We start from the raw sequence: 27,104 nt of genomic DNA, 5'->3' as shown, positions 1-27,104 counted from the left end.
CAAACTTTTCCAATTTGTATTATTTAGGCCTCAATCCGGGCTAAAAACTAAGCCATGCTTTTCCAGCAAGCTCCTAGCCATACTAGCCATCAGATTTTTGACTTGGCCAGAGTTTCTAATAGCCTGAGCTCTAAGGTTTGACCTCCCACTCTTCCAGGTGGGGTCTCTGGCTGTACCATATTTCTACAATAGGAATGTAGGGGCCAAGCAAACAGGTCTGTGGCTGGCTTGATGCTCCAGGGCTTGTTCCCAGAAATGAATATCCACTCATGTGCATAAGAGAATTCTGTCATCCAAGTTCGTGGGGAGTTCACACCCAGCCAGTTTATCTTTAATGGAAGAGGACACCCCTTTCTTTCATTGTTCCATTCCAGTTCTGACATCAGGGTATGGAGGCGAATGGTGCAGTCTGTTTTGGTCTGGGAGCCCTGCTGTAGAGTCAGCAGTTCTGTGGCCGCTGACGTGGCCTTACCTGGCTCTTCAAAAATCATCCAAAAGTGGATTAGGAACTCCGACAGGTCGTTCAGTGTGGGGTCATTTTTCTCCCAAATAGGAGAAGCCCGGGCCAGCACAAGACTAGTAAGGAGGGAAATGAGAGAGGCCACCTTGGTTCTATCTGACACAACGTCTCTGGCCTGTAATTCGAAAATGATTTGGCACTGATTTAGGAATACCTGGCAAGTCTTAGTGTTTCCATCGAAGCAAGGAGGTGGGGTGGCACGAATCCCTACACGTCCTTGGGAAACAGTCGATCCAGGCTCAGCAGCCGGAGGAACGACTGTTTCTAGTGCTACGTCTAGTCCTTGAAGAGTGTCCATGCGATGTGTCAGAGTTTGTATGGCTCCAGAGAGTTGCTGTAGTTGGAGAGCAAGCTGTTGTAGCAGCTGTAAGGCTGGTGATTCTGTCAATCTCATGGTCTTCGCAAGCAACAGCTTTCAGGTTAGTAAGCTCTTGGACCACAGTCAAAGGGCTGTCTATGGCAGACATATCACCCCAAGTCCACCTAGAGAAACGAGAGCAGGAAGCTGGTATGGCTAGATCTCTGGGGCTAGGCCAGGTAGGAGCTCAGGAGGGAGACTACATCAGGAGCCAGAAACAGGGCTTAGGCAGGAACCAGGAGCAATGCTTGGCTTTAGCTGGAACCATGATCAGGACTCAGCTTGAGCAGGAACCAAGAACAAAGCTTAGCTAAACAGGAGCTAGGAACAGGACTCGACTGGAACCAGGAACAGGATTTAATTGGAGCAGGAACCAGGAACACAGCTCTGGCAGGAACCAGGAACAGGAGCAAGGCCCTCTGGAACAGGGTTCGCAGGAGCAGGGCTGATAGGAACAAGGCTTCAGGAACCAAGGCTGCCTGAAACAAGGCAAAAATGTTGAGAAGACACTGGAATCGGGGCTGAGCTTCCTTAAAAATGCTCTTCCCCGACTACGTCCAGACACACCTCTCTGACCTTCCGCTGTCAGCTCCAATCCCGTGGCCTGCAGCATGCACACACTCCCCAAGGGAAGAGCGTGTGTGGGTGTGTTAGGATGCTGCCTCTGAGAATCCACAGAGTGGGGTCAGCACCTTATCAGGTCTGTGACTAGTGGAACCAGAGAAAAGTGTGCTGGACCAGGAGCAGTCACGGTAGGACAATGACACAAAGGACCAGGATTTCATAAACAATGTGCAATTCTGCTAGCCATAGCGTCTATCTGGCTTCAAGGGTAATTCCAAGAGGCCTTGGCTGTTCTGGCAAGGTCGCAGCTTCAGCAAATAATAGGCTTTGCATTGAAAAGTGGAATTAGCTTGAGCCTGGATTTTTGAAAGCAGGTTATTAATGCTGGATAGTGCCATGCATTATAATCCCATATATCTTTGTTTTGCTCCTACAGTTTCTCTAGGCTCCCTTCTCCCAGTGATTCAGGAACAAGATTGGCTATGCTCTCTGGATTTAAAGGATGCCTGCAGTTGCTTTCTCTGACTTGTAAGTATCTGGAAGTATCTCAGATTTTGGCTGGGGACACATCACTTTCAGTGCTGTGTTATGCTGTTTTGCCTTGCGTCAGCTCTCAGGGTATTTACTGAATGTCTCACAGTAATCACAGCATCGCTGCACAGACTTAGGTGTCCATGTGTTTCTCTAACTGGATGATTGGTTGGTGAAGAGCACATCAAAGGAGGGGTGCTTAGGAGTCTGTGCAGAGGACTATTTGGGTGCTGCAGCTACCAGGGTTCGTTATCAACTACTCCAAGTTCCATTTATTTACCAGTTCAGCAATTGGAGTCCATAGAAGCCCTGCTAGACACAGTTCAAGTGTGGGCCTTTCTCCCTTAGGCATGGACATACACTCTAATTGCCACTCAGGTTTGCAGCAGCCAGCAGGTCACGGATCTGTAGATGTTGAGGTTGTTGAGCCACATGGCCTCTACTAGATATGTCACTCTCATGACACTTCTCCATTTGAGATCTGCCCAGTGGACCCTAGCTTCTCAATGGTCTCAGGCCATGGGGATCCTAGTGGATGTTATCTGAGTAACCCCAGAGCTGGCTCAATCCCTCCTCTGGTGGACGATTTGATCCAATTTGAACTTGGGACTACCATTTCAAATTTATCAGCCCCAGAAGGTGCTGATGATGGATAAATCCAGTCTGGGGTGGGGAGTTCATTTGGATGGGCTTCACATTTTAAAGTTCATGGTTAGCTCTGGAAATGGGTTTACTGATCAACCTGGAGCTCTATCAGCAAACTACTACTACTACTTAACATTTCTAAAGCGCTACCAGGGTTACGCAGCGCTGTACAATTTCACAAAGAAGGACAGTCCCTGCTCAAAGGAGCTTACAATCTAAAGGACAAAATGTGCAGTCAATCAATTTGGGGCAGTCTAGATTTCTTGAATAGGGGTATAATGGTTAGGTGCCAAAAGCGACATTGAAGAGGTGGGCTTTGATGGGCAGGGTGAGGGCTTGGCGTATGGACTCAGAAAGTTTATTCCAAGCATAGGGTGAGGCGAGGCAGAAAGGGCGGAGCATGGAGTTGGCAGTGGTGGAAAAGGGTACTGAGAGGAGGGATTTGTCCTGTGAGCGGAGGTTTCTGGTAGGGGTGTAAGGGGAGATGAGGGTAGAGAGGTAATGAGGGGCTGCAGATTGAGTGCATTTGTAGGTTAGTAAGAGAAGCTTGAACTGTATGCGGTATCTGATCGGAAGCCAGTGAAGTGACTTGAGGAGAGGGGTGATATGAGCATATCGGTCTAGGCGGAAGATTAGACGCGCAGCAGAGTTCTGAACGGATTGAAGGGGGATAGATGGTTAAGTGGGAGGCCAGTGAGGAGTAGGTTTCAGTAGTCAAGGCGAGAGGTAATGAGAGAGTGGATGAGAGTTCGGGTGGTGTGCTCAGAGAGGAAAGGGCAAATTTTGCTGATGTTATAGAGAAAGAAGCGACAGGTCTTGGCTGTCTGCTGGATATGCGCAGAGAAGGAGAGGGAGGAGTCGAAGATGACTCTGAGGTTGCGGGCAGATGAGACGGGGAGGATGAGGGTGTTATTGACTGAAATAGAGAGTGGAGGGAGAGGAGAAGTGGGTTTGGGTGGAAAGACAATAAGCTCGGTTTTGGCCATGTTCAGTTTCAGGTGGCGGTTGGACATCCATGCAGCAATGTTGGATAAGCAGGCCGATACTTTGGCCTGGGTTTCTGCAGTGATGTCTGGTGTGGAGAGAGAAAGCTGGGTGTCGTCAGCATAAAGATGATATTTGAAACCATGAGATGAGATCAACGAGCCCAAGGAAGAGGTGTAGATTGAAAAAAGAAGGGGTCCAAGGACTGATCCCTGAGGAACTCCAACAGAGAGCGGGATGGGGGTGGTGGAAGATCCATGTGAATGTACTCTGAAGGTACAGGGGAGTACAGGATCATACTCTGTGTTTGGATGCAGTCAGAATATTCAGCTGCACTGTCCAGTACAGGATACATCTCAGAATCACATATCTGGCTGGGAAATTCAACAACCTGGCCAACAGACTGAGCAGGGTAGTGCAGCCTCATGAGTGGTCTCTCATCAGTGGTGGTGCAGGAGACTTTCCGAGAGTGGGGCATTCCAGTGTATCTCTTTGCCACTCGTTACAATTGCAAGGTCCCTCAGTACTGCTTCAGGCCAGGCTCAGGTCACACGACTGACTAGCATTGAATGCTTTCCTCCTGCATTGGGGGGGAAGGGTCCCATTCTGCTCGTAGAAAAGACTTTATTGAAAGTCAAGACCGGGGAACCATGATTTTGATCACCCTGTATTGGCCCAGGCAGATGTGGTTCCCACTTCTTCTGGAGTTATCTTACAAAGAACCATGGAGACTGGACCGTATCTGATCCTCATCATACAGAATGAAGGGTCTCTTCTACATCCCAGTCTTCATTCTCTGGCCCTTACAGCCTGGGTGTTGAGAACATAGAATTCGCTTCCTTGAGTCTCCCAGAGTATATCTCCAAGGTGTTGCTGACTTCCAGAAAGGGTTCTACTAAGAGATGTTATTATTTCATGTGGAGGAGGCCCTAGATCCTCTCTCTTACCCTACAAAGAACCTGCTTAAATACCTTCTACAGCTCTCAGAGTCTGGTCTCAAGACCGACTTTATGAGGGTTCACTTTAGTGCAATTAGTGGTTATCATTCTCATGTAGAAGGTAAGCCCATCTCTGTAAAGCCTTTAGTTTACTTCTTAGGGGGTTTGCTTTTGACAGAACCACTCTGTCAAATCTCCTCCTGTGTCATGTCAACTTTGTCCTTACCCAGCTGATGAAAGCTCCTTTTCAACAACTAGATTCCTGTCCTCTGAAGTACTTGATCTGGAAGGTCTTATTTTTGGTGGCAGTTACTTTAGCTCACAGAGTCAGTGAGCTTCAGATCCTAGTAGTTGGAACTACCTTACACAAAATTAATCAAAACAGAGTAGTTCTCCACATTCTTATTTTCCTTTCTAAGGTGGTGTCGGAGATCCAGCTGAATCAGTCCGTCATCCTGCCAACATTCTTTCCCAAGCCTAATGCGTATCCTGGTTAAAGCTCGCTGTACATCTTGGAATGCAAGCGAGCAGTGGCCTTTTACCTGGCGCGGACTAGGCCCTAAAACAATCTATTCATCTTTTTCTTTCTTTTGATCCCAACAAGATGGGGATCAAAAGAAAAGTGTGTTTACCAATAGCAACCCAATTGGTAAAGTGTGTTTAAACGTACTTTTTCTTTCTAATTGGCTGGCAGACTGCATTTCTTTTACTTGTGCTCAGGCTGGGCTGACTCTAGAGGGTCATGTCAAGGCTCACAATATGAGAGCTATGGCTGTGTCAATGGTCCACTTGAGTTCAGGCTACATTGAAGAGCTTTGCAAAGCTTGAACATGGTCTTCAGTCCACCCATTCACATCCCACTACTGCCTTGAGCAGAACACTCACTGCGACAGCTGGTTTGTTCAGACAGTCCTGAAGAATTTATTTGGGGTCTGAAATACAGCTCCACCTTCCTAGGTGTGTTTTATTCTTTTCCAGGCTGCACCTTCACAACAGTGTATATATGTTTTCAAGTTAATTGATTTTCTTGGACTAGTCGTTGCGAGTCTCTGTTTTCCTTGTTCTTTTCGGTTAGCTTGTTAGCTAGGGATTTCCACATGTGAGAGTTGTATGGCCTGCTTGTCCTCGGAGGAAGTGAAATTGCTTTACTGTAGCAGGTATTTTTTTGAGGACAGCATGCCAATTATTTTCAAATACCATTCCACCTCCCCTAAGAGTTGTATTTAGTTGTTAAGAATAACCATACTGGGTCAGACCAATCATCCATCTATCCCAGTATCCTGCTTCCAACAGTTGGCCAATCCAGGTTAGCTATGTTATTGTATTGCTGTTCCTTCACTTGCAAGTTAGGCTTGAAGGAACACACGCATGTGTAGTGGGAGCACTGCCTTAAAGAAATAGTATGCTGGGCTGCAGTTCCACACTGTGCTCTGTGGATGACGTCGCTCACACGTGAGAATGATTGTCCTGAGTCCTCAGATAATACTTGCTTCAGGTAAGTAACTTTGCTGCACTGCCCAGGGGGGCACCCACCCGGGCATTAGACACATTTCCCCATTTGTGAGCATGAGTTCAGCATCACCCCTTTTTTGGTGGGTTCTGTCACCGTTTGCCTGAGGAAAGCAGTTTGAAAGGCATCCATTATTTCTCTACTTCTTTGCGATTCTGCAGTTGGAGCTCTCCAATCTGCATCCAGCAGGTTGAATTCTTCCAGCAACACCACCTCGCTTTTCATTTCCAGCCTTTGGAGATCTTTGTCCAGATTTTCCGTTTGTATCAAGTTCTGTAGATGACACCAAGTGAATAAAGATTCCATCTTCTATCTCCAAGATGATCCTGTTTCCTCTTTATCCCAGTTGCCCTGAATTACAGCTGCTTTTATATTGTTTTTCACATACAGTCCTGCTACTCTACCTTTTTGGCCAGCACTATCCTTCCTAAAAATGATTATAGTATGGTATGGCTTCATTGGGAGTCATTTAACCATGTCTTCGTGATAGCAACAAAATCTAAGTCTGTCTCAAAAATCAGGGCTTCAGATTCTGCACTTTGTTGCTGCATTGGTTCTCATTTTTTCCAGCAATATTTTGACACACATTTTGTATAGCTTTTGCCTAGTCTTCCAATCTGATAAACAATGATTAAAAGATTTTAGCATCATTAAACTGGAGTAGCTTCATATGCAGGTATTGTCAGTAGTGTACCCTTTGCTGTCTACTGAGAACACCTGCTAAAGGTAAGTAACTTGGTTTTACCATTTCCAGTAGTACTAAGGCTAGAAAGTACTCCTTAAGACTTAACTGTAGCAGATTTAGATATTCAGTTTGTGGAATGTGTGAACTGTTAACCTCTTAATTCTGTGAATGATCAGCATATAGTGGATCTCCTTATTAGGATCTAGTGGGTACATTCAAGTAACCCAAATTGACCACTGTTAGAGATAGGATGCAGGGCTAAGTGTACTATTTGGTCAAATAAAGATTTGCATTTCTTATGTTTTCTCGCTGAGAAACTAAACAAGTTAATTTAGTTAAAATGACGGAGGATTTTCTACTTTGCCAACTCAAAAAAGTTGAAATGTTCAGCAACGATATGCACTCTGAAAATACGCTGTACACTTTAATGTACACTTCTCAGATTTTGAGTTTTATATGCTAGCTAGATATGTGTGTAAGTGTATAGATAGATATCTCTTTATCTATGTAGAGAACGAAAGAGAATATAAAACTCCAAATCTGAGAGAATGTATTTCTTCTTCATTTAGAGTGTATAGTGTACTTTATCACTGCATACCACTGTAGAAAATTTCAACTTTAGAGTTCGCAAAGTAGAAAAAGCTCAGTCGTAATTTTTTGAACTCTCAACCATGCCCTCTGTCACTAAGGGCCTCTTCTACAAAGTCTCACTAGCGATTTCCATGTGGCAAATGAGAGGAAGCCCATAGGAATTGAATGGGCTTCCTCTCATTTACCGTGTGGCTTTGTAAAAGAGGCCCTAAATAAACATATGCTGCCTTGGCCCCTACATAACCTGGATGGAGATCAGAATGCTTTAATGGCAACTCCTTAATAGACTCTATTGGTGGTTAAAAAGCATCAAGGTGTGTACAGGACCAAGAAGAGTTCGGAAAGCTGAAAAAAAATTTTTTTTTTCTGTTTACTTGTATAATGTTAAATAGTGCACCCATATTAAATATTTGAACATTTCTAGCTTGGCACCTCTGAATTTTATGTGCCCTTTAAACTGTATTTGTTTGAGAATTAAGTGGTTATGAAAGTGATTAACCCTGAAGTTTTCACTTGAAATGGTATAGGAAACTTTTCTTCCAAGATGTTACATGTAAACTGTTGGTCCTCTTTCCATTTCTAAATAATGTATCTTGATTAGGGACCCGAGTAAGAAGAACACCACAGTCTTCCAAGTCTTCTGGAAAGAAAGTGAAAAAGCGAAATCCATGGTCAGATGATGATGCAGAATCTGAAAGTGATCTTGAAGAGAGTGAGCCAGTAGTTATTCCACGAGATTCCCTTCTTAGAAGAGCTGCAGGTATGCATGACCCACAAGTCTTGGAATTGTTACATTTGTCATTAGGTTGACTCACCACTACGTAAACTTAACAGTTTGAGCAATAAATAAGTGATTAAAATATGAGTCCAAAGATGATCATAAACACTTCTGTTTGCTGTAAACCGAAGGTAAAAGTCACAGACAGTCAACACTTGCAGATGGAGAAGCACTATTAGACACAGCCGTGTTTCTGCAAAGGTACCTGAATCAGGAGTCCAATGCACTAAAGTGGTGTATGTCATGGTTTGAGTGGTAATGAAAAAAATGTAATTATGAATTTAAAATGGGCTTCTGTGCCATATACTGTGGCCAGTGTTTGGCTCTTGCTTAGGGGTCTGTGCCCCAGGGTTCTCAGCCCAATCTGTGCTGTGGCTGTCCTTCCCAGGCTTCTCTCCAGGAAAAGCCTAGAGAAAATTCTGGGGAGGATGCCCACAGCCATGGAAGAAGAGGGAGAAGTTAATTCTATAACGCTGTAGCTATATATAGACACCTAATTTCCTTTATAAAATACTAGCATAACAGGTGAAATACACTCCTATAATTTAAGCGCAAGCACTTAGGCTAGCCATAGAGCGGATGTAAGTGCTCATACCTAAATGGTGTAGATAGATAAATTGTAGCATTCTACAAGTTATTTGTCTAATTTTGAGCCCTGCCCACACTTGGCACCCATCTGTCAAATATGTGTTAATGTAAGATGGTAAATCTGCGCATGTTTACCAATATAGCACTTAAGCATAATTTTGCTATATTATTTATGCACTTATTTGGCATGTAATTTTTATCACTCACTTTATAGAATTGCCCCTGTATCTCTTTCTGATATTTGCTGATGTTGACTATCACTGCAGATCATGTTGATGGGATAAGTAGGTGAGCATGACTTTTCTGCAGAACTGTAAGATCAGTAAAAAGTTCCTTAACAGAGCAGATGCAGCTTAATGACTACACCCATTTCTTAGACAAATTCAGTTAAATCATGTCACTTATAGTCTATTCACTGTACAAGTTCAAAATGTTTATAAGGGGGACTGTAAACTGAGCATATATTGACCAACAAAATCAGGTAGTTTGAAATTCAAGTGATATTTACTACACAAGGCCTGTTTTTTAGCTACATTTCTTTTTTTCCCCCCATTCCTCTACTAGTCCTTGGCATTTCCAGTTCGAAGCAGTTGCCATGTGGGCATTTTTATGCTGCCAAGACTAGAACACCGTACAGTAAATTACATGGAGACATATAAACATGTTATATTTAAATTGTTTTTATTAGGAAGACATGAACATAACAGCAAAAATATATAAATGTCTTATATTTCAGGAGTAATTTTACAACTTCATTGATGAAAAGTACATATGTACTTTTCACTCTGCAGACTTTGTAGGGTTTTCAAAGTAAATGTGTGCATAGACATTCACTTTGAAAATTTTCCTAGGAAAATGTCCCATGTGGGGTTACCTTTATCTGAGTAAAACTGCACACATACTTTGAAAATTCAAAAGTATGTATGTAGTTCTAAACCTGTTTCCCACCCTGAATCCAAGATCACCTCCTCCATACAGTGGGTAAAAATACATTCACCAGTGTATGGGCCAGGCAATTTTAGAAAAGCCCATTTCTTCAATTAAAACATTTTTCTTAGTAGTGAAAATGGTTAAATTACCCATTTTAAATGGGGGTACTTGTGCTAATAGAAGATGGTAGTTTGGGCCAGCCCTGTAGTTCAGTGGCAGTACTGTGCATTGCCAGGTGAAGGAGTCCTGATTTAATAGGTATTGGCATTTAATTTTTTGCTAAACTTCAGCACCAGGACCATGGACAGCAAAAGCAGCCTAATGGTTAGTGCAGTGGCCTGAGAACCAGGGGAACTGGGTTCGATTCCCACTTCAGCTCCTTGTGACGCTGGGAAAGTTGCTTAACCCTCCATTTCTCCAGGTACAAATAAGTACCTGTATATAATTTGTAAACTGCTTTGATTGTAACCATAGAAAAGGCAGTATATCAAATCCCATCCCATCCCCTTTCCAGCCATCCTCAGTGATCACAGCTAGTTTCCTTACAGAGTATGCATTCTGCCTCATTTGGGTATCACAGCCAATTTCTTGGGCTCTTAGCCTTGACAAAATTGTATACCACCTCAGGTTTCTGTCACTTAACCAGAAATATCCCTGTCTTCATCTCAAATACTTTGAACCTATGTTCAGCTGCTTTGAGATGTTAAGTGCCATAGAAGCTGTTCCACTTCAGGAAAGGAATCGGGGCATCCATTTCAGGTATTACTTGATTTCCTACAAATAGAGGAGGACTATATCCTGTTTTAGATCTAAGGGGACTTCTTGCAGCTATGAAAACAAAATTTTAAAAATAAACACTTTCTTAATGTCCCTCCAGATCAATCAGGACTCATGGATTTGCCGCCTCCTGCCAGCAGATGGAGACTGAGAACCACTAACGAATGACATTTAAGCATCCTGTTCAGTCACTCACTAACCAGTATTTGTCAGTCTTCAGTAAATGGTGAGGCATCCTGTGCAGTCGGTAACTGGTCCTGTAGGCAGGGTGGAGACATTTTTTAATTTAGATATTTGGCTTCCCTCTGCTAAAGAGAGGAGGATGGTCTGAAGGCTGTAGTGGCAAGGCTCTTGCTTGCTGCCAGAGCTAGGTCTGGCTGGGCCTGCCCATTTGGCCAGAAGTGCTACACTTGGTTGTGTGGAGTCCCTCCCTCCCCTCATCACCATAGGAGTTTTGGGATTTCTTGTTTGGTGTCCCTCGAACCCCCCCCCCCCCCCCCCCCCCCCCCCCCCTCCACACACACACACTTTTAAGAGAGGAACCTTTAGAGCCTCAGGAACAGGAGAAGATAAACTCTAGACTCAAAAGAGGAGAGATGGTTGACTTTCTCAGAGCACCTTTTGTGCATTATGGCTAAGGCCAGTATTGGTGGCAGCAGTGCCTGAAGATTTGGCAGCAGCGAGTTTGTGTGGTAGAGCACCAGTGCTGTTTTTGGGAGGTACAACTAGTGGCAGTTAGCCACAGTTGGTAAAGTTTCATATGGGTCTAGTGTAGGTGAGAGGCCTGTGGGTATGGAAGAATCAATTTGGTGGGAAATGCTACCATTACTGAGCTGGAGGAGGAGGAAGGTGGTAGAACAGGAATCCATAAGATGCTATGAAGGGCCTGGAACATGGTATGCAATGAAGGGGATTTTGGATTTAACTCATGACTTTTTCAGTTGTAGCTCAAGACAAGCTACATTCAAGTACAGTAGGTATTTTTCTGTCCTTGGAGGGCTTGCAATCTAATTTTGTACCTGATACAATGAAGGGTCAAGTGAATTGTCCAAAATCATAAGGAGTCACAAATGGATGTGAACCAAGCTCCCCTAGTTCTCAGATTGCTGTTCTAACCATTAGGTTAGTCCTCCCTCAGGAGCACAGACCCCTCTTAAGGAGGGCCTGTTAGGGGCCAAGAAGCCTCAATATATGTTGCTCTAGGAAGATCAGTTAACAGGGAGGGTAACAATAGCATTGGCAGAATCCTTGAGCATGGGCACAGAAATACACATTACCTGCTTCAGGGATCAAGAAGAGTGGCTGCCAGAGGTAAGAGGTTCCGTCGAGGGAAGGTACTGCTGTAGTTAGAATCTTTCATCAGGATGATTTGGCCTCCCTAATTGCCTAAGTGCTTTCAGGGGTCTGGATTTCAGCTTCGGAGCTGACAGAGTATGTGAAGTCAGAGGATCTTCTGCTAGAAGTGATCAGGAAGCATATTCAGGCCTTCCTGGTGGATTGAGCCTTCAAGGACATGATATCAGCAGACTGGGACACCCTGGATGTGGGTTTGTTAGTGGGAAGATTGATGTCACACCTATATCCTATACCAGTGGCAGAACAAGAAGTCTCTCACTAACTGTCTGGAGTTTTAGTGGCCAGGGATCAAAGTTTACCTGAAGAGGCCCTATAGGGTATGGCCTTTGTGGATGGTATTCTTTTATGATCTTATTCAGATGTTGGCCAAAGGTATGGCCTTTCTGGTGGCAGCATGCTGTTTCCTATGGCTTAGGAGATGGGCAGTTGATGTGGCTTCTAAGGGATTGCTTAGTAAGTTACCTTTTAAGGGAAAGTTATTGTTTGGAGAGGATCTGAAGAAATTGGTGAAGTTTGGCATAATCCAAGATGCTGTGTCTCCTTGTGGACCACTGTAGATCAGCACACTTAGTCAGCTAGGGACTGCTTCCAAGAATCCAGAACATACAGGCCTGATAGGGTCAGCCATCTTGGGATAGCAGGAGAGGAGGATGGTAGGACTCTTCTGGGGCACCGAATGTGTTAGGTCCTCAAAACGAGACTTTGGGGGCCACATTCCTTGGGTGGGAGTATGCTAAAGGCAGTTTTACCAAAGTTGAGCCCAATTAACCTTGGATCAGTAGGTTCTTGATGATATTTGGGATGGTTCGATGCTTGAGTTTACTTGTTCTCTTCCTGAAGTTTCCTTGAAATCTCCTTTTCAGTCCTTGTGAAGGCAGCCAAGACAGCTCTAGAAAGGATGATCTGCCTATAGGCAGTGCTCCTGATTTCTTCAGAAGAACAGGGATTGAGTTGGCATGCCATCTATTTTGTAGTGCCCAGAATTGAAAAGACCTTTCAGTCCATCTTGGATATCAAATGACTCAAGAAGGCATTGAGAATTCCAAGGTTTCATGTGGAAATGTTAATGTCCAGCACAAGGAGTTCCTTTCATCACTGGATTTGACAGAGGTGTACTTGCATATCTCCATTTATACAGAACATCAGTTGTTCTTATGTTGTGATTCGGTCTGGGCAACTGTTGTTCATTGGATTAAGGAGTTGGTTTATCCACACACCAAATTTAAGGGTCATCCAGTTACCTCAGTGCTAAATTATCAAGAGCGGATTTATTTTAAACCGTAGTCTGTCTCAGCTTGCTCCTCCATTTTTAATACAGTAAATTATTCCATAGTAATACCAATTGATTAGGGGTTCTGATAATAAACCAGACAAGATTCCTACTTTTTTTTTTCCTATCGTTTTCATGTTCTTTAAAGTCAGACGATAAAACCTTTGAAAACCTAAAAGGTGCATTCTACAAGAGGACAGCTTTGGGCAGAGCACAGCCTTATACTCCCCCAGGAGATTTGCAGAGTAGCCACTTGGACATCCTTACATCCTTAAATTGGATGTCCAGGCATTGGAAGATGCAGCTTTTGGTTCTTGGATTTTGAGGACTGGCCAGTTAACCCTTCTCTTAAAGATAGCTGCTTTGGTATTTCCCATGCATCTGGACTGGTCTGGAGGACTAAAGGAAAGAAAACTAGCATGCTTTAGTCCTCCAGTCCAGAGCCATTCTGTTAGAAGCATAAAATTAAGGAAGAATTTGAATTTAGCAGGCTGCAAGTGCTGCACTGAGGGTAGTCCTCTTCGTTTGTTGGTTTGGTCTTGGTTTAGTTTGAACTTTAGTTTTGGTTGCTTCTTGTTACTGGGTTGTGTGGGGAGAATGCTGATACTTTCTACTTTATCAAAATACTAGCCAGTGAGTGACTGCACAGGATATGTAAACAATGATGTTATTAGTGGTTCTCAGTTTCTGCCTGCTAGCAGAAGGCAAGCCCACGCATTTATTTATTTATTAGCATTTATTTACTACTTTTTTGAAGGAATTCACTCAAGGCAGTGTACAGTAAGAATAAATCAAACACATCCAATCAGCATTTTATAGACTTTTATCATATCTCCCCCCAGTCATTTCTTCTCCAAGCTCAAAAGCTAGCCTCTTTAGCCTTTCCTCATAGGGAAGTCATCCCATTCCGTTTATCATATTCGTCACCCTTCTCTGTATCTTTTCTAATTTCACGATATCTTTTTTGAGATGCAGTGACCAGAATGGCACACAGTGTTCGAGGCGTGGTCACACCACAGATTATGCAAAGACTTATAATATTCTCAGTTTTGTTCTCCATTCCTTTCTTACTAATTCCTATTTGCGTTCTTAGCCACAATTGCACACTGAGCAGAAGATTTCAGTGAGTCAACAATAATATCTAAATCCTTTTCATGGGTCATGACTCCTAGGGCCCTTTTTACCAAGCTGCAGCAAAAGGGGGCCTGTACTGGCATCAGTACGTGTTTTTGACGTGCGCTGAAGCCTCCTTTTACAGCAACGGGTTAAAGGGAAGTCTTTATTTTTTTAAAGAAATGGCCTGCGCGACCATTTCTTTGTGGGGGGGGGGGGGGAGCCCTTACTGTCACCTATTGAGGTGGCAGTAAGACCTCCTGCTCTAACCCGGCTATAACCAGGCAGCACGTGGCACTGCTGAGTTATCGCCAGGTACACACGCACTACAAAAATTAATATTTTTTTTTAGCAGCGGATATGACGGCACTAGGGGTGGGAACTACTGCCGGACTACTGCGGTAGCCCGGCAGTAGTTCCTTTTTAGCGAGTGGTAAGCCTGCATTGGGCTTTCCGACGCTTTGTAAAAGGGGCCCCTAATGTGGAACCTTGCATAGCTGTAGTTTGGATTCCTCTTTCCTACATGCGTCACTTTGCACTTACATTAAATGCAGTATGCCATTTGGATGCTGAGTCTCACAGTATCATAGGGTCCTCTTGCAATTTTTCACAATCCTCTTGTGATTTAACAACTTTGAATAACTTTGTTTCATCTGCAAATGTAATTACCTCACTAGTTATTTCCATTTCTAGAGCTTTTATAAATATGTTAAAAAGCAGCGGTCCCAGCACAGACTCCCGGGTCACCCCATTAGTTACCCTTCTTCATTAAGAACATTGACCATTTAACCCTGCTCTCTGTTTTCTGTCTTTTAACCAGTTCTTAATCCACATAGGACACTGCCTTCTATCCCATGACTTTCTAATATCCTCAGGAGGCGTTCATAAGGTACTTTATCCAGATATATAATATTAATTGGCTCACCTTTATCCACATATTTTTCACCCCTTCAAAGAAATGTAGCAGATTGATGAGGCAAGATTTCCCTTGACTAATTTCATATTGGCTTTGTCTCATTAATTCATGCCTGCGTATATATACTGGGACAGACCGAAGGTCCATCAAGCCCAGCATCCTGTTTCTAACAGGGGCCAATCCAAGTCACAAATACATAGCAAGATCCCAAAACAGTACAATACATTTTATGCTGCTTATCCTAGAGATAAGCAGTGGATTTTCCCCAAGTCCATTTTAATAATGGTCTATGGACTTTTCCTTTAGGAATCCATCCAAACCTTTTTTTTAAACCCCGCTAAACTAACGGCTTTTGCTGCATTCTCAGGCAACAAATTCCAGAGTTTAATCACACATTGAGTGAGGAAATATTTTCTCCCATTTGTTTTAAATTTACTACTTTGTAGCTTCATTGCATGCCCCCTAGTCCTAGTATTTTTGGAAAGAGTAAACAAGCGATTCACGTCTACCCATTCCACTCCACTCATTATGTTATAGACCTCTATCATACCTCCCCTGAGCCGTCTTTTCTCCAAGCTGAAGAAATCTAGCCACTTCAGCCTTTCGTCATAGGGAAATCTTCCCATCCCCTTTATCATTTTCATTGCCCTTCTCTGTACCTTTTCTAATTACACTGTATCTTTTTTGAGATGCAGCAACCAGAATTGAACACAATATTCAAGGTGCGGTCGCACCATGGAGCGATACAAAGGTATTATAACGTCCTCACGTTTGTTTTCCATTCCTTTCCTAATACCTAACGTTCTATTTGCTTTCTTAGCCGCTGCAGCACACTGAGCAGAGGGTTTCAACGTATCATTAACAACGGCGTCTAGATCCCTTTCCTGGTCAGTGACTCCTAACGTGGAAGCTTGAATTACGTAATTTTGTTCTTTATAATAGTCTCTACCATTTTGAGCCTTTCACCACTGTTTCATCTTTCCTCTCATTCAATATATCAGTGGTTTCCAACGTGCGGCCCCCAAAGTCCTCCATTGTGGCCCTCAGTATGCTGTTCTGGTAAACAATATGCAGACACAGGTATCTATTGATATTTGCCGCAGTTATATTTGTCACAGCTGACAAGCCACAGTTGTCAGGAAGTACATTTTATCTTGTACCGAAAGTAGTAGCAAGAAGTTTGAAAACAAGCCCATGAGCACAGGGAATAATGCAACAGAAAATTAAAGCAAGAACTAAAATGACTACCAAAAGGGAGTTAAAAGTAGACATGAAAAAGGTTTTCCAGTTACCAAAGGTTGTATCCCACCAGGATGTCCAGCTAGTATCAACACCTGAATTGGTAGCTAATTGGTTAGCTAGGGCAGAAAGGCTTTGCAAGGCAGGAGTAAAGAAAGAAACTGCACCAAGTTCAGTGAAAGAAAATAAAATTCTGCAGGAATAGAAAATCAAGCATACAGGTGTGTGAGTACCAGAAGTATTCCCAAGAAGATATGGAATAGTGGTCACACAAGACAATACTTGACCTAAATGTTGACGTACCAGAAAAGGAAATACATAAAGAGCTGAAATAAGATGATAAGCTGCAAAGACAGGAGAAAGAGATAGGGGACAATTAATACGACTAATAAAGAATTCAGTATAGTTAACCACAATATAAGAAGAGTTAACCAGTGTAGCAGCAGACAGCATACTTATTTATTGCATTTGTATCCCACCTTATCCCACCTATTTGCAGGCTCAAAGTGGCTACAAAGCATTAGAAGACTAGGTAACAGAAGCCACAGACATATTATGAGTAGTATTAATGGCAAGAAGAGAAACAGAGGGTGGAGAGTGAGCAACAAGAATAGGAGAAAAACAAAGAGTTATAAGAATAAAAACAAATTCATCATTATGCAAAAGTCCAAAATGCACAAAACAGTAGGTGAAGGGTGAAGATCAGATGGTTACAGGAAGAATGTCCTTGAAGGAAAGATGATGTTGGGGTAAGAGTCCAAATGCAAAAGGGTCCAAAATAGATAGGAGCAGGGCAAACTGGGACTCCACACTGTTGTCTCAGTCAGTTGTTCACGTTGGTCATCTGGATCAGATGTTAATGCCTCCATTTCGACCCTAAATCCTCGCTTGGGTTGTTGTTTTCTTCACCGGGTTTGAGACGAGGTTCCTATTGAAGCACCTCCCCTTTGCAGCCGGGCTTACCCTTTGCAAGAAGTTAGTCTACTCAGGTTGCCTTAGCCCTCTTGATGACCTTGATTAAGACCCAGTCTTCTGCATGGACCTTTCCAAGCTCGATAAGTTCAGAATCTGTGGACACTACTGATCAATAATAGGTTTTCCATTCTGTTTTTCATTTTCTGAGGTAAGGACTCCAGGCAAAATTATCATCAGAACCAGGATCTCAACTCAAAGCAGACATGAGGGTTAAAAGGTTATAGCTGTGTGTTCACAAGGGTGTGAGTAATACAAAATATAAATCCTCTTTTTATCAACAAAACTGTTGCTAGCAAGGCAGTGTGAATAATGACAAAAATGAAATAAATGAAAAATCTAGAACCATTAGTCCCCAATCATACAGTATGAATTATGGCTGATTCAAGTTTTGTTAAACGACATACAGGTAGCAGACTTCAGATATCTGAAGCAGGAAGTAAGGTTTTGCAGCTTCACAGTAGCAGCTGAAATTTGTGTGTGTAGGATCTTTAAACTGATCTGGAATGACATTAGACAGAGAAACTTCTTTGTTAAGTAACGTTTTCTTCAGATATGTCGGCAGTAATTTTACAGCCTCCTCATAACCCTAGTCCAGCGAAGCAAACTAAAGGATTACATACAGCCTGACAAATAGAATTTCAAAAGGAGTCAATCCTGTTCTCCCTAGAAATTGTACTCAGCACAGAGCAGACATTATGAACAGAAAAAGCTAGAGTATTGTGAAAACCAGGAAGGTTATTTCTGTAAAAGACTCTCATGTAAAGGTGAACAGAAACATTAGGATACATGAATAAAGGAATAAGCAGACAGAAAGCATTATAACTCAAAAGGTAATCACTGGGGTAGAGCTGAACAGTTCATGCAGTAGATCAAGTTCCAGACAAAAAAAACAAATTAGAGCAGGTCTGAAATTACACTAATGAGTCCAATGAAATTCTCCTTCCAGCAATGCAGTGGTAGGTGGCACTGTTGGGAGACTAGTTTCGCTGCATGCTTCAAAAGGATGCCAACTTAGTGGATAAAGTAAACAAAGCAGAGCAATAAGGTCCGAATTGGTGTCTATAGGCATGAGGTCATAAAAGTAACGGTTCCCAACAAGTGAAACAATTGATACTTTAGGTAAATCTAGTTGAAGTTAATTTGGATTAATAAATCTATTACTATTCTAGCCTATTGTAACAGAGCATACCATAATTCATATACATTTCCCTGGATAAACACTTCAACATACCTCTACACATACATCCACATGCTCTGACCATCGCAACTACTGTGTACTTTCTAGATATTCTGCCATGTGACTTTTAAACAGTGAATCCAACTGGCACATGAACAGCAAACAACCTTTACAATGTCTCATTTAGTTGAACCTCTCTGTAACCTTTCACATAGAATTACCCAAAAATGATTGGGAATTTTTCATCTCTTTTTCACAATTAGCCTCTCTACAATTCAAAACATAAATGTAAATCTTTATCATGGTAGCTCCCTCTGGTGGCTAAAATAAGGAGAAAAACCGTTTTCAATTTTAGAAAATATAAAACAAAGTTGGAAAGTGTGTAATCGGATAACGGTAACAAGTGATCTCTTATGTAGGGAAAGAGAAGGCAATTTAAACAAAATAAGGCGAAATAGAGCAGCACAAAACAGGTTCAAGCAAGGCACATAAACAACTTCAGAATGTATTTCAGTAGAAAAAAAATTATATGTAGCTGAATATAAAGATAGAAAGCATGAGTCTGGCAGGCTGGCATGAAACTAACTGTCTGAACAGTAAACTAATAGCAATGAATTAAAGATTTTAATGCATTTCAAATCAATGGTTCCTGTATTATGCCACCAATTTTGCATCCAGCCCCAGTATTACACAGGGAAGTTCACAACTTGCATAATCTGTAGCCTTGAAAACTAAGAAAAATGAGCCTGTCAGGAATTTATCTAGCGAAGAAACATACCACAGAGAATTCAAAAGAATTAATGGTTAGCTTTCAGGAATCTCTTAAAAGTTAGTGCTCTTAAACAAAGTTTCTGTCACGTAACGTAAAACAAGGCAATTATCAGACGCACACACATACTTATTATGGCATTTTACATTAAATGTATTAAAGAGAATGCAGAACAAGTTTTGCAGAACAAGTAATGGCAAGCTTGGAACCCAAGCTAATAAAATTTAGCTGTAAAAAAAAGTTCAAATCGTAATGAAGTAAACAAAGCTTCATCCTTGGCTGACCTTTACAATATATAGAACAGGCAAGAAAGAGCCTATAATTTGAAAATTAAAAATTATAGTGCATTTTAAATATTCCTTTGCTTTGTGAATCAGGACCCTTGAAACAAAAAGCAGATGGAAGATATACAAATGCAATTAAATCATCCGTTAATAGGGACAGCCGTAAGACTTGAATACAATAAATAGGACATAATTAATGGGCATATGAATCTGCACAGCTAAAATAAAGTAGAAGAAGGCAGGAAAAACAGTTTGTCAAAGGAAAGATCGCTGTACAGTAAAGTTCAGAAATCTGTAAATATAATGGCAGCTGCATTCTCCCTGAAAGAAACTAGAAACTGGCTAGTCTGCACTCACAGTCACAAAAAGAGGGAAAACAGCATACAAAAACAACCAGACAAACAAAAAAAGCAAACACTGGGCCCAATCCTGAAGGCCCAGTGTTTGCTTTTTTTGTTTGTCTGGTTGTTTTAGTCTGCACTCACACCCACACTCAGTGACGGACAGCAACAGAAAGGAAGCGAGGGAAAGAAAATACAGCTGTCTTTAATCAAAGGGGCTTGGATACATACCAGTTCTCGGTGAGCAAGTAACACAGACTGGTTGCAATAAAAAAAAAAAAGAAAGAAATCCCTCTTTTCCCTACAAAGTGACGTCACAAGAACACCGGACAATAAATCCAGCACTTTTTCTCACTTCATTCCAAAGCAAGCAGTAATAAATGATGTGACAAGCTGTTAACCAGCTCACAGATGTCCTAGGCTCTGAACAAAACTACAAGAGAAATGGGACAGAAAAAAAAGGATCACAGTCAGATAGGGGAGGATAAATAGGTTTATATCCAACTGCAGTAGCAGGTGAGGAAGGAGCCGTAGCCTCGGTTTCCACCGCAGATGGTGGGGGAGGAAATTTCTCATTCTGAGGTAGGGAGTTAATGTCATTCTCACGTTGGGAAACAAAAACCCATTGGTTCCTTTTGCTGAGTAGGTGTGGCCATAATGTAAACAACAATATAAAAAACCTAACAGACTTTCTAGACGATATAGTATTCTTACAAATGGATGTCTGTAGGTACTTACAGAGTCAATCTCAGCTTCCGTAAGTCCGATATTCAGGGAGTCCGTAGATGAACCTAAATATCATATTACCAAGAATCCTGCACTGATTTCTTGGCAAGGCACAGTGAAGAGATCAATCTTCTGAAACAAAAAATCTTTCACACCTAAAAAAATAGTTTAAGAATTCCAACAGTGGATAAATATCAGTTTCAGAATTCTGACAGCTGATTCCAAAAAAGTATTTGAGCACTGAACAGTTTCTGCAATCCTGGCACTGAAACAGAAACTGAAAAAAGAAAAAATTAGGATCCTGAAATTGGCAGTATAATCTGTAGCTAAGAAGAAGATATATATATATATGTGCTATCTCTCACTGTTACCAATAACCTACCCTTCAATTATGGGCTGCTCATGTCTTTGTCAGTGGGCAAACTTACAAAATCAGCAAGGGATCAAATACTTATTTCCCCCACTGTATATATATATATATATATACAGTGGGGGAAATAAGTATTTGATCCCTTGCTGATTTTGTAAGTTTGCCCACTGACAAAGACATGAGCAGCCCATAATTGAAGGGTAGGTTATTGGTAACAGTGAGAGATAGCACATCACAAATTAAATCCGGAAAATCACATTGTGGAAAGTATATGAATTTATTTGCATTCTGCAGAGGGAAATAAGTATTTGATCCCCCACCAACCAGTAAGAGATCTGGCCCCTACAGACCAGGTAGATGCTCCAAATCAACTCGTTACCTGCATGACAGACAGCTGTCGGCAATGGTCACCTGTATGAAAGACACCTGTCCACAGACTCAGTGAATCAGTCAGACTCTAACCTCTACAAAATGGCCAAGAGCAAGGAGCTGTCTAAGGATGTCAGGGACAAGATCATACACCTGCACAAGGCTGGAATGGGCTACAAAACCATCAGTAAGACGCTGGGCGAGAAGGAGACAACTGTTGGTGCCATAGTAAGAAAATGGAAGAAGTACAAAATGACTGTCAATCGACAAAGATCTGGGGCTCCACGCAACATCTCACCTCGTGGGGTATCCTTGATCATGAGGAAGGTTAGAAATCAGCCTACAACTACAAGGGGGGAACTTGTCAATGATCTCAAGGCAGCTGGGACCACTGTCACCACGAAAACCATTGGTAACACATTACGACATAACGGATTGCAATCCTGCAGTGCCCGCAAGGTCCCCCTGCTCCGGAAGGCACATGTGACGGCCCGTCTGAAGTTTGCCAGTGAACACCTGGATGATGCCGAGAGTGATTGGGAGAAGGTGCTGTGGTCAGATGAGACAAAAATTGAGCTCTTTGGCATGAACTCAACTCGCCGTGTTTGGAGGAAGAGAAATGCTGCCTATGACCCAAAGAACACCGTCCCCACTGTCAAGCATGGAGGTGGAAATGTTATGTTTTGGGGGTGTTTCTCTGCTAAGGGCACAGGACTACTTCACCGCATCAATGGGAGAATGGATGGGGCCATGTACCGTACAATTCTGAGTGACAACCTCCTTCCCTCCGCCAGGGCCTTAAAAATGGGTCGTGGCTGGGTCTTCCAGCACGACAATGACCCAAAACATACAGCTAAGGCAACAAAGGAGTGGCTCAGGAAGAAGCACATTAGGGTCATGGAGTGGCCTAGCCAGTCACCAGACCTTAATCCCATTGAAAACTTATGGAGGGAGCTGAAGCTGCGAGTTGCCAAGCGACAGCCCAGAACTCTTAATGATTTAGAGATGATCTGCAAAGAGGAGTGGACCAAAATTCCTCCTGACATGTGTGCAAACCTCATCATCAACTACAGAAGACGTCTGACCGCTGTGCTTGCCAACAAGGGTTTTGCCACCAAGTATTAGGTCTTGTTTGCCAGAGGGATTAAATACTTATTTCCCTCTGCAGAATGCAAATAAATTCATATACTTTCCACAATGTGATTTTCCGGATTTAATTTGTGATGTGCTATCTCTCACTGTTACCAATAACCTACCCTTCAATTATGGGCTGCTCATGTCTTTGTCAGTGGGCAAACTTACAAAATCAGCAAGGGATCAAATACTTATTTCCCCCACTGTATATATATATATATATCCCAGCTCAGATTTAAAAATATAACCCTATCTCAGATCTAGGACCAAATGTTTATAGTGGAGTCTGGGGTTGTATATTCCCCTCTGCTAACCACTCAGTCTCAGGCTATAATATGTGGTAATTCTTTTTCTGGTCTTTCTACTTACCATAAGAAATATATCAATAGGGTTTTCTGCCTCCTTACACCCACCCCAAGATACAGTGGACCAACCACCCCCAAGATATGGGGGTGACAGAGAAAACAGAAGCTATGCTTCTTCGAAGGGAAAAGTCTTTATTCCTTACCAAGGCAATAACAAATAACAGTTTTTGAGAGGGAGAGAGAGACCAACGCTGTAAAGAGTTACACACTGTTGATCATCTCCGCCTCTGACTATACAATATAACAGTGCCTTATATATCCTTTTGTGCAATGCATTGAGCATCAATTCCCTCCCAAATCATACAGCCTTGCAACTTCAGCTAATTTCTGTCCTACTTCATTGTTTACATAAAATGGAACACACTGAGGCATATTTTCAAAGCACTTAGCCTTCCAAAGTTCCATAGAAACCTATGGAACTTTGGAAGGCTAAGTGCTTTGAAAATATGCCTCACTATCTGTTATTGAATACAGAATACAATATCTAATTGTTTATGGAACGCAGCATCTTATAACAAGTCCAAGGTTTTCTTTTACAGGAGATTATAGTCGCCACTTTGCTACAGGAATCTCTCCCAAGACCCAGTCTTATCATTGTTTATGTCTCGTAACCTCAACACATCTTCACTTTCAAACTGTGTACATTCTCAGTGTCCTTGTGATATAGAGTCAGTGGCACCAATTCTGTCAGGGAGGGGATGACACTCCTTGCTGGATCAGCATGACCTTGAATTCTCAGCAGAAAGCACAGAAAGATGTAGCTTTTAGGCATTTTAAGTTTGAGCCCTTAGCTTATGCAGTTCATGGGTCATAACTGACTTGTCAGTAGTCAGAAAAGTGCAAATCAGTTCAAAATATATCATATCTGTTTTGTGGAATCAATATTTAATGTTTAATAATCACTTGATATAGTAACTGCAAACAGTCTCTCTTAAGAGTGTCACTCAGGTATCTCATTTATATTTGCTACTGTTGACAAGCCAAAATAAAAAATATATCCTTGAAGTGTTGTGCAATCAATATTAGTATTAGCGTTTAATACCCAGTCTGAAAAAGCAGGTATAAAGGTAGTTTACCAGTTTGATAGTATTTAATTAATTTAGGCTTGTATGCGTAAAACTTGAAATATTTTGGTGGCCCTTGGAGCTTTCTCATATTCACACTGCGGCCCTTTACATTAAAATGTTGGCGTCAACTGCACTATATTATCCAAGGTGTCAGTGAGGCTCCCTTCCTATAACACTAAATACTCCTCTGTTTTGAACCGTCTTCATTCCTTTAATTCCCTGTTCTGTGAGGCATATCAAGGATATTCCACTTATTTTCCTGTGCCTACTCTGCAGAGCGCCTTTGCTGAAATCCTGTATCCATGCAGACAACTTCCAGTCTGCTCTTGCCCTTTCAGTACTATGTCTGTCTGACATACTGTTGTGCCTCCAATCCTTGCTGTCACTTTGCTGCACTGACCTACCTCTTCAAAGTATTTCTGTCCAAACTATAGCCAAGTACTTCAATGACAAGGTTCACAAGGATAATCTTGGATTCTGTACTAGGTCACCTACATCTCCCCTTACCCCACTTCATTCTCATATTCTTCTTCAACCCCTGCCACTCTTTCTTTTTTCTTTTTTTTTTTTTTATGAACTCATAGATGAGGAAACTGTACATCTTCTCTCCTCCTCTAAACTCACTACCTGTTGCTCTGATCCCATTCTCACCCATCTACTCAGCTCTCTTCCATCTGTTGTATCCTTAGTCTATCACTTTTCCACTACAACTTTTCATGATGCTTTCAAACATGGTATAATTATACCACTCTTCCAAAAAATAAAATCAACCCTTCACTGGGCCCTGTCTTCCAACTATTGTCCGTCCTGCTCCTCCTTTTCACATTCAAGCTGCTTTGAACTTGCTATTCGCTGCCACTGTCTTGATTTTATTTCATCTCAAGCTGTTCTTGATCCACTAAAATCTGTCTTTTTCCCTCTACATTTGACAAACGACCCATGCCAAAGTCTCTACTGACGATGTTGTGGCCAGATCCAAGGAGGTTTTCTCAATCCTTATCCTTCTTGACCTATCTGCTGCTTTTAACTCTGTAGATCACCATATGCTCCTTGATACTCTATCCTTATTTGGAATTCAGGACTCTATTCTATCTTGGTTTTCCTCTTATCTTTTCCATTGCACGTTTAGTGTATCCTCTAGTGAATACTCTTCCACTGTTTAGATTATATGTATTATTCTATATATGTAGATATTCCGTATCATCCCTCCAGACCAGTCTAGATGCTTGGATTATGTTCTCCTGTCAGCAGGTGGAGACTGAGAACTAATGATATGGCATTACCACTTAAGTATCCAGAGCAGCCAGTGGCCAGTCAGTTTGTATTTCTCATTCTCCAGTAGGTGGTAGGATGAGTTATCTTGTGCATCCAGGATTCTGTCTTAAGACTCCTCTCTTCTTTGTCTATACTTATTCCCTTGGTGCTTTGATCTCTTGTGCTACTGCCTCCCAGATCTACCTCTCCACACCAGACATTTCACCAGAAAACAAGTCTCAGCCTGCTTGTCTGACATTGCTGCCTGGATGTCCCACTACCATCTAAAATGGAACATGGCCAAGACTGAGCTGCCTTTCTTTCCCCCTAAATCCGCCTTTCTTCTTTTCCCATTCTCTTTCTGTGCATAACACTGCCATTCTTCCTCTCTCCTCAACTTATAACCGTGGGGTAGACTTTGACTTCTCTTTCTGTTTCCCGTTCTCTGTCCATTTTGTTGTTGTTTGATTATTTTATCAATGCATTTAATCCCCTTTCTCTTTTTTTTCTCTTCTTAAGCTCCCTTTTAATTGGCCCACAAAATTATTTTTGATTTTTTTTTTTTTTTGTCCTCTTTGGTGTGTGTCAGCCAGCTGCTCGAGGTGGGAGTTTGGGGGTCTAGTTAAGGGAGACACACTAGCTGAATGTCTCTCGCTGCAATCTAGCAATATCGAGCAGGAATTGCTGCCAGTTGAGGATGTAAGATTGTGGGGGTTTTTTGTGACTCTTTGCTTTTTTAGCATTTTTTTTTCTTCTTGTAGTTAGTGTGGGGAAGGGTGTCTGAGGTAGTTTCTGCTAGTTTCACTTTGTCAGTGATATGTTTTTTTTTTTTTTTTTTTTTACAAAGCTGCAATTTTTAGGGGTTGTAGTGACATAGTTGCATGAGTTTTAAGGTATTTTGTTCTTTTATGTGGCCCTTTGTAGATGTTTTTAATGTTTTAATTGCAAAAGCATCCTTTGGCTGGTCTCAATGATGTATTTATAGCTTCTTTATACAGTTAGCTGTCCAAACAATTTTTTTTAATATGATCGATCTATATGGTTGTAAACATTTTTTTTTTATACATGGTGTGGAAATACATCCAGCTATTTTGGGCAATATGGTATGAGCAAGTGATTTCAGCAGCACTCTTGGTGGTATTCCTTTGAGTATTTTTGATTTGCTACCTGGATTTGAAATGTAATGTGATGTATCATTTATATTCCTCTAACTCCCAAAATGGATCAAAGCGGATTACACATAAGTATTAGAGAGAGAAAATGGTTACGTTAAATACTTTTTTAAACAAAAATGAATTTCTTTGCTCCTTGTTAAAGACTTGAATAGACCTGAAGCAGACTGAATTTTCTAAGATTTTCCTATAACAGACTATTTTTTAAATGTTATATTCATTTTTCTTTACTTTTTCTCCGTCTTATTCATGCTAGTTTTTACATTTTTCTGTTTGTATTGTTTTTCTGTATTCTTTCATTAGTGCGTCTTTCAGAGGTTAACACGTTTTAATTGTAAGAACATTTTTGGTTGGTCCTAATTATGTTTTAAAGTGCTAGATATTAAATATATTGTCTGTTAAGGATTATTTATCCCTATATGGGTATACGTTTTTGGATGCAGTGGTATGGAAACCCCCTCAGGTAATATGGTATTTATGTATATTTTTATTACTCCCTCCAGAAGCCATTTACTTGTTTGATACTTAACTTTGTTTGTCCAAATTTGTTGGTAAAGTATATGAGGCAACGATCTCCTTTTTCATATTTTTGTTTTTGTTGTTTTCAATTTTTAATTTTTTTCTACCTCTCTATCTCTAAGGCCCTTCTTATTACTCTGTTATATGATATACTGCCCTGACATCATTTCTATATCTATTTTATGTGAATTCCCGGAAGCAGGCTTCTTGTCAAAACATGTTGGGTATCTAACGTTTAATATTTTAAATTATGAAATCAGATAGTGGACAGTGACTATATGTTCACTAA

At 41.6% G+C, this 27,104-nt stretch overlaps 1 protein-coding gene across 1 annotated transcript in view; it reads left to right on the top strand.

Annotated features, from left to right (window-relative positions):
* TOP2B (DNA topoisomerase II beta) overlaps window positions 1-27,104 on the top strand; it is a 507,457-nt gene that overhangs the window by 397,403 nt on the left and 82,950 nt on the right. Inside the window, 1 exon segment of the mRNA XM_030205679.1 lies at window positions 7,928-8,086. Within this exon segment, the coding sequence (XP_030061539.1) occupies window positions 7,928-8,086 (159 nt within the window).

Source organism: Microcaecilia unicolor, chromosome 1, assembly GCF_901765095.1.
Source record: "Microcaecilia unicolor chromosome 1, aMicUni1.1, whole genome shotgun sequence".
Lineage (NCBI taxonomy): Eukaryota > Metazoa > Chordata > Amphibia > Gymnophiona > Siphonopidae > Microcaecilia > Microcaecilia unicolor.
The sequence above is the reverse complement of the archived record's forward strand: the minus strand, read 5'-3'. Positions and strand labels throughout refer to the sequence as shown.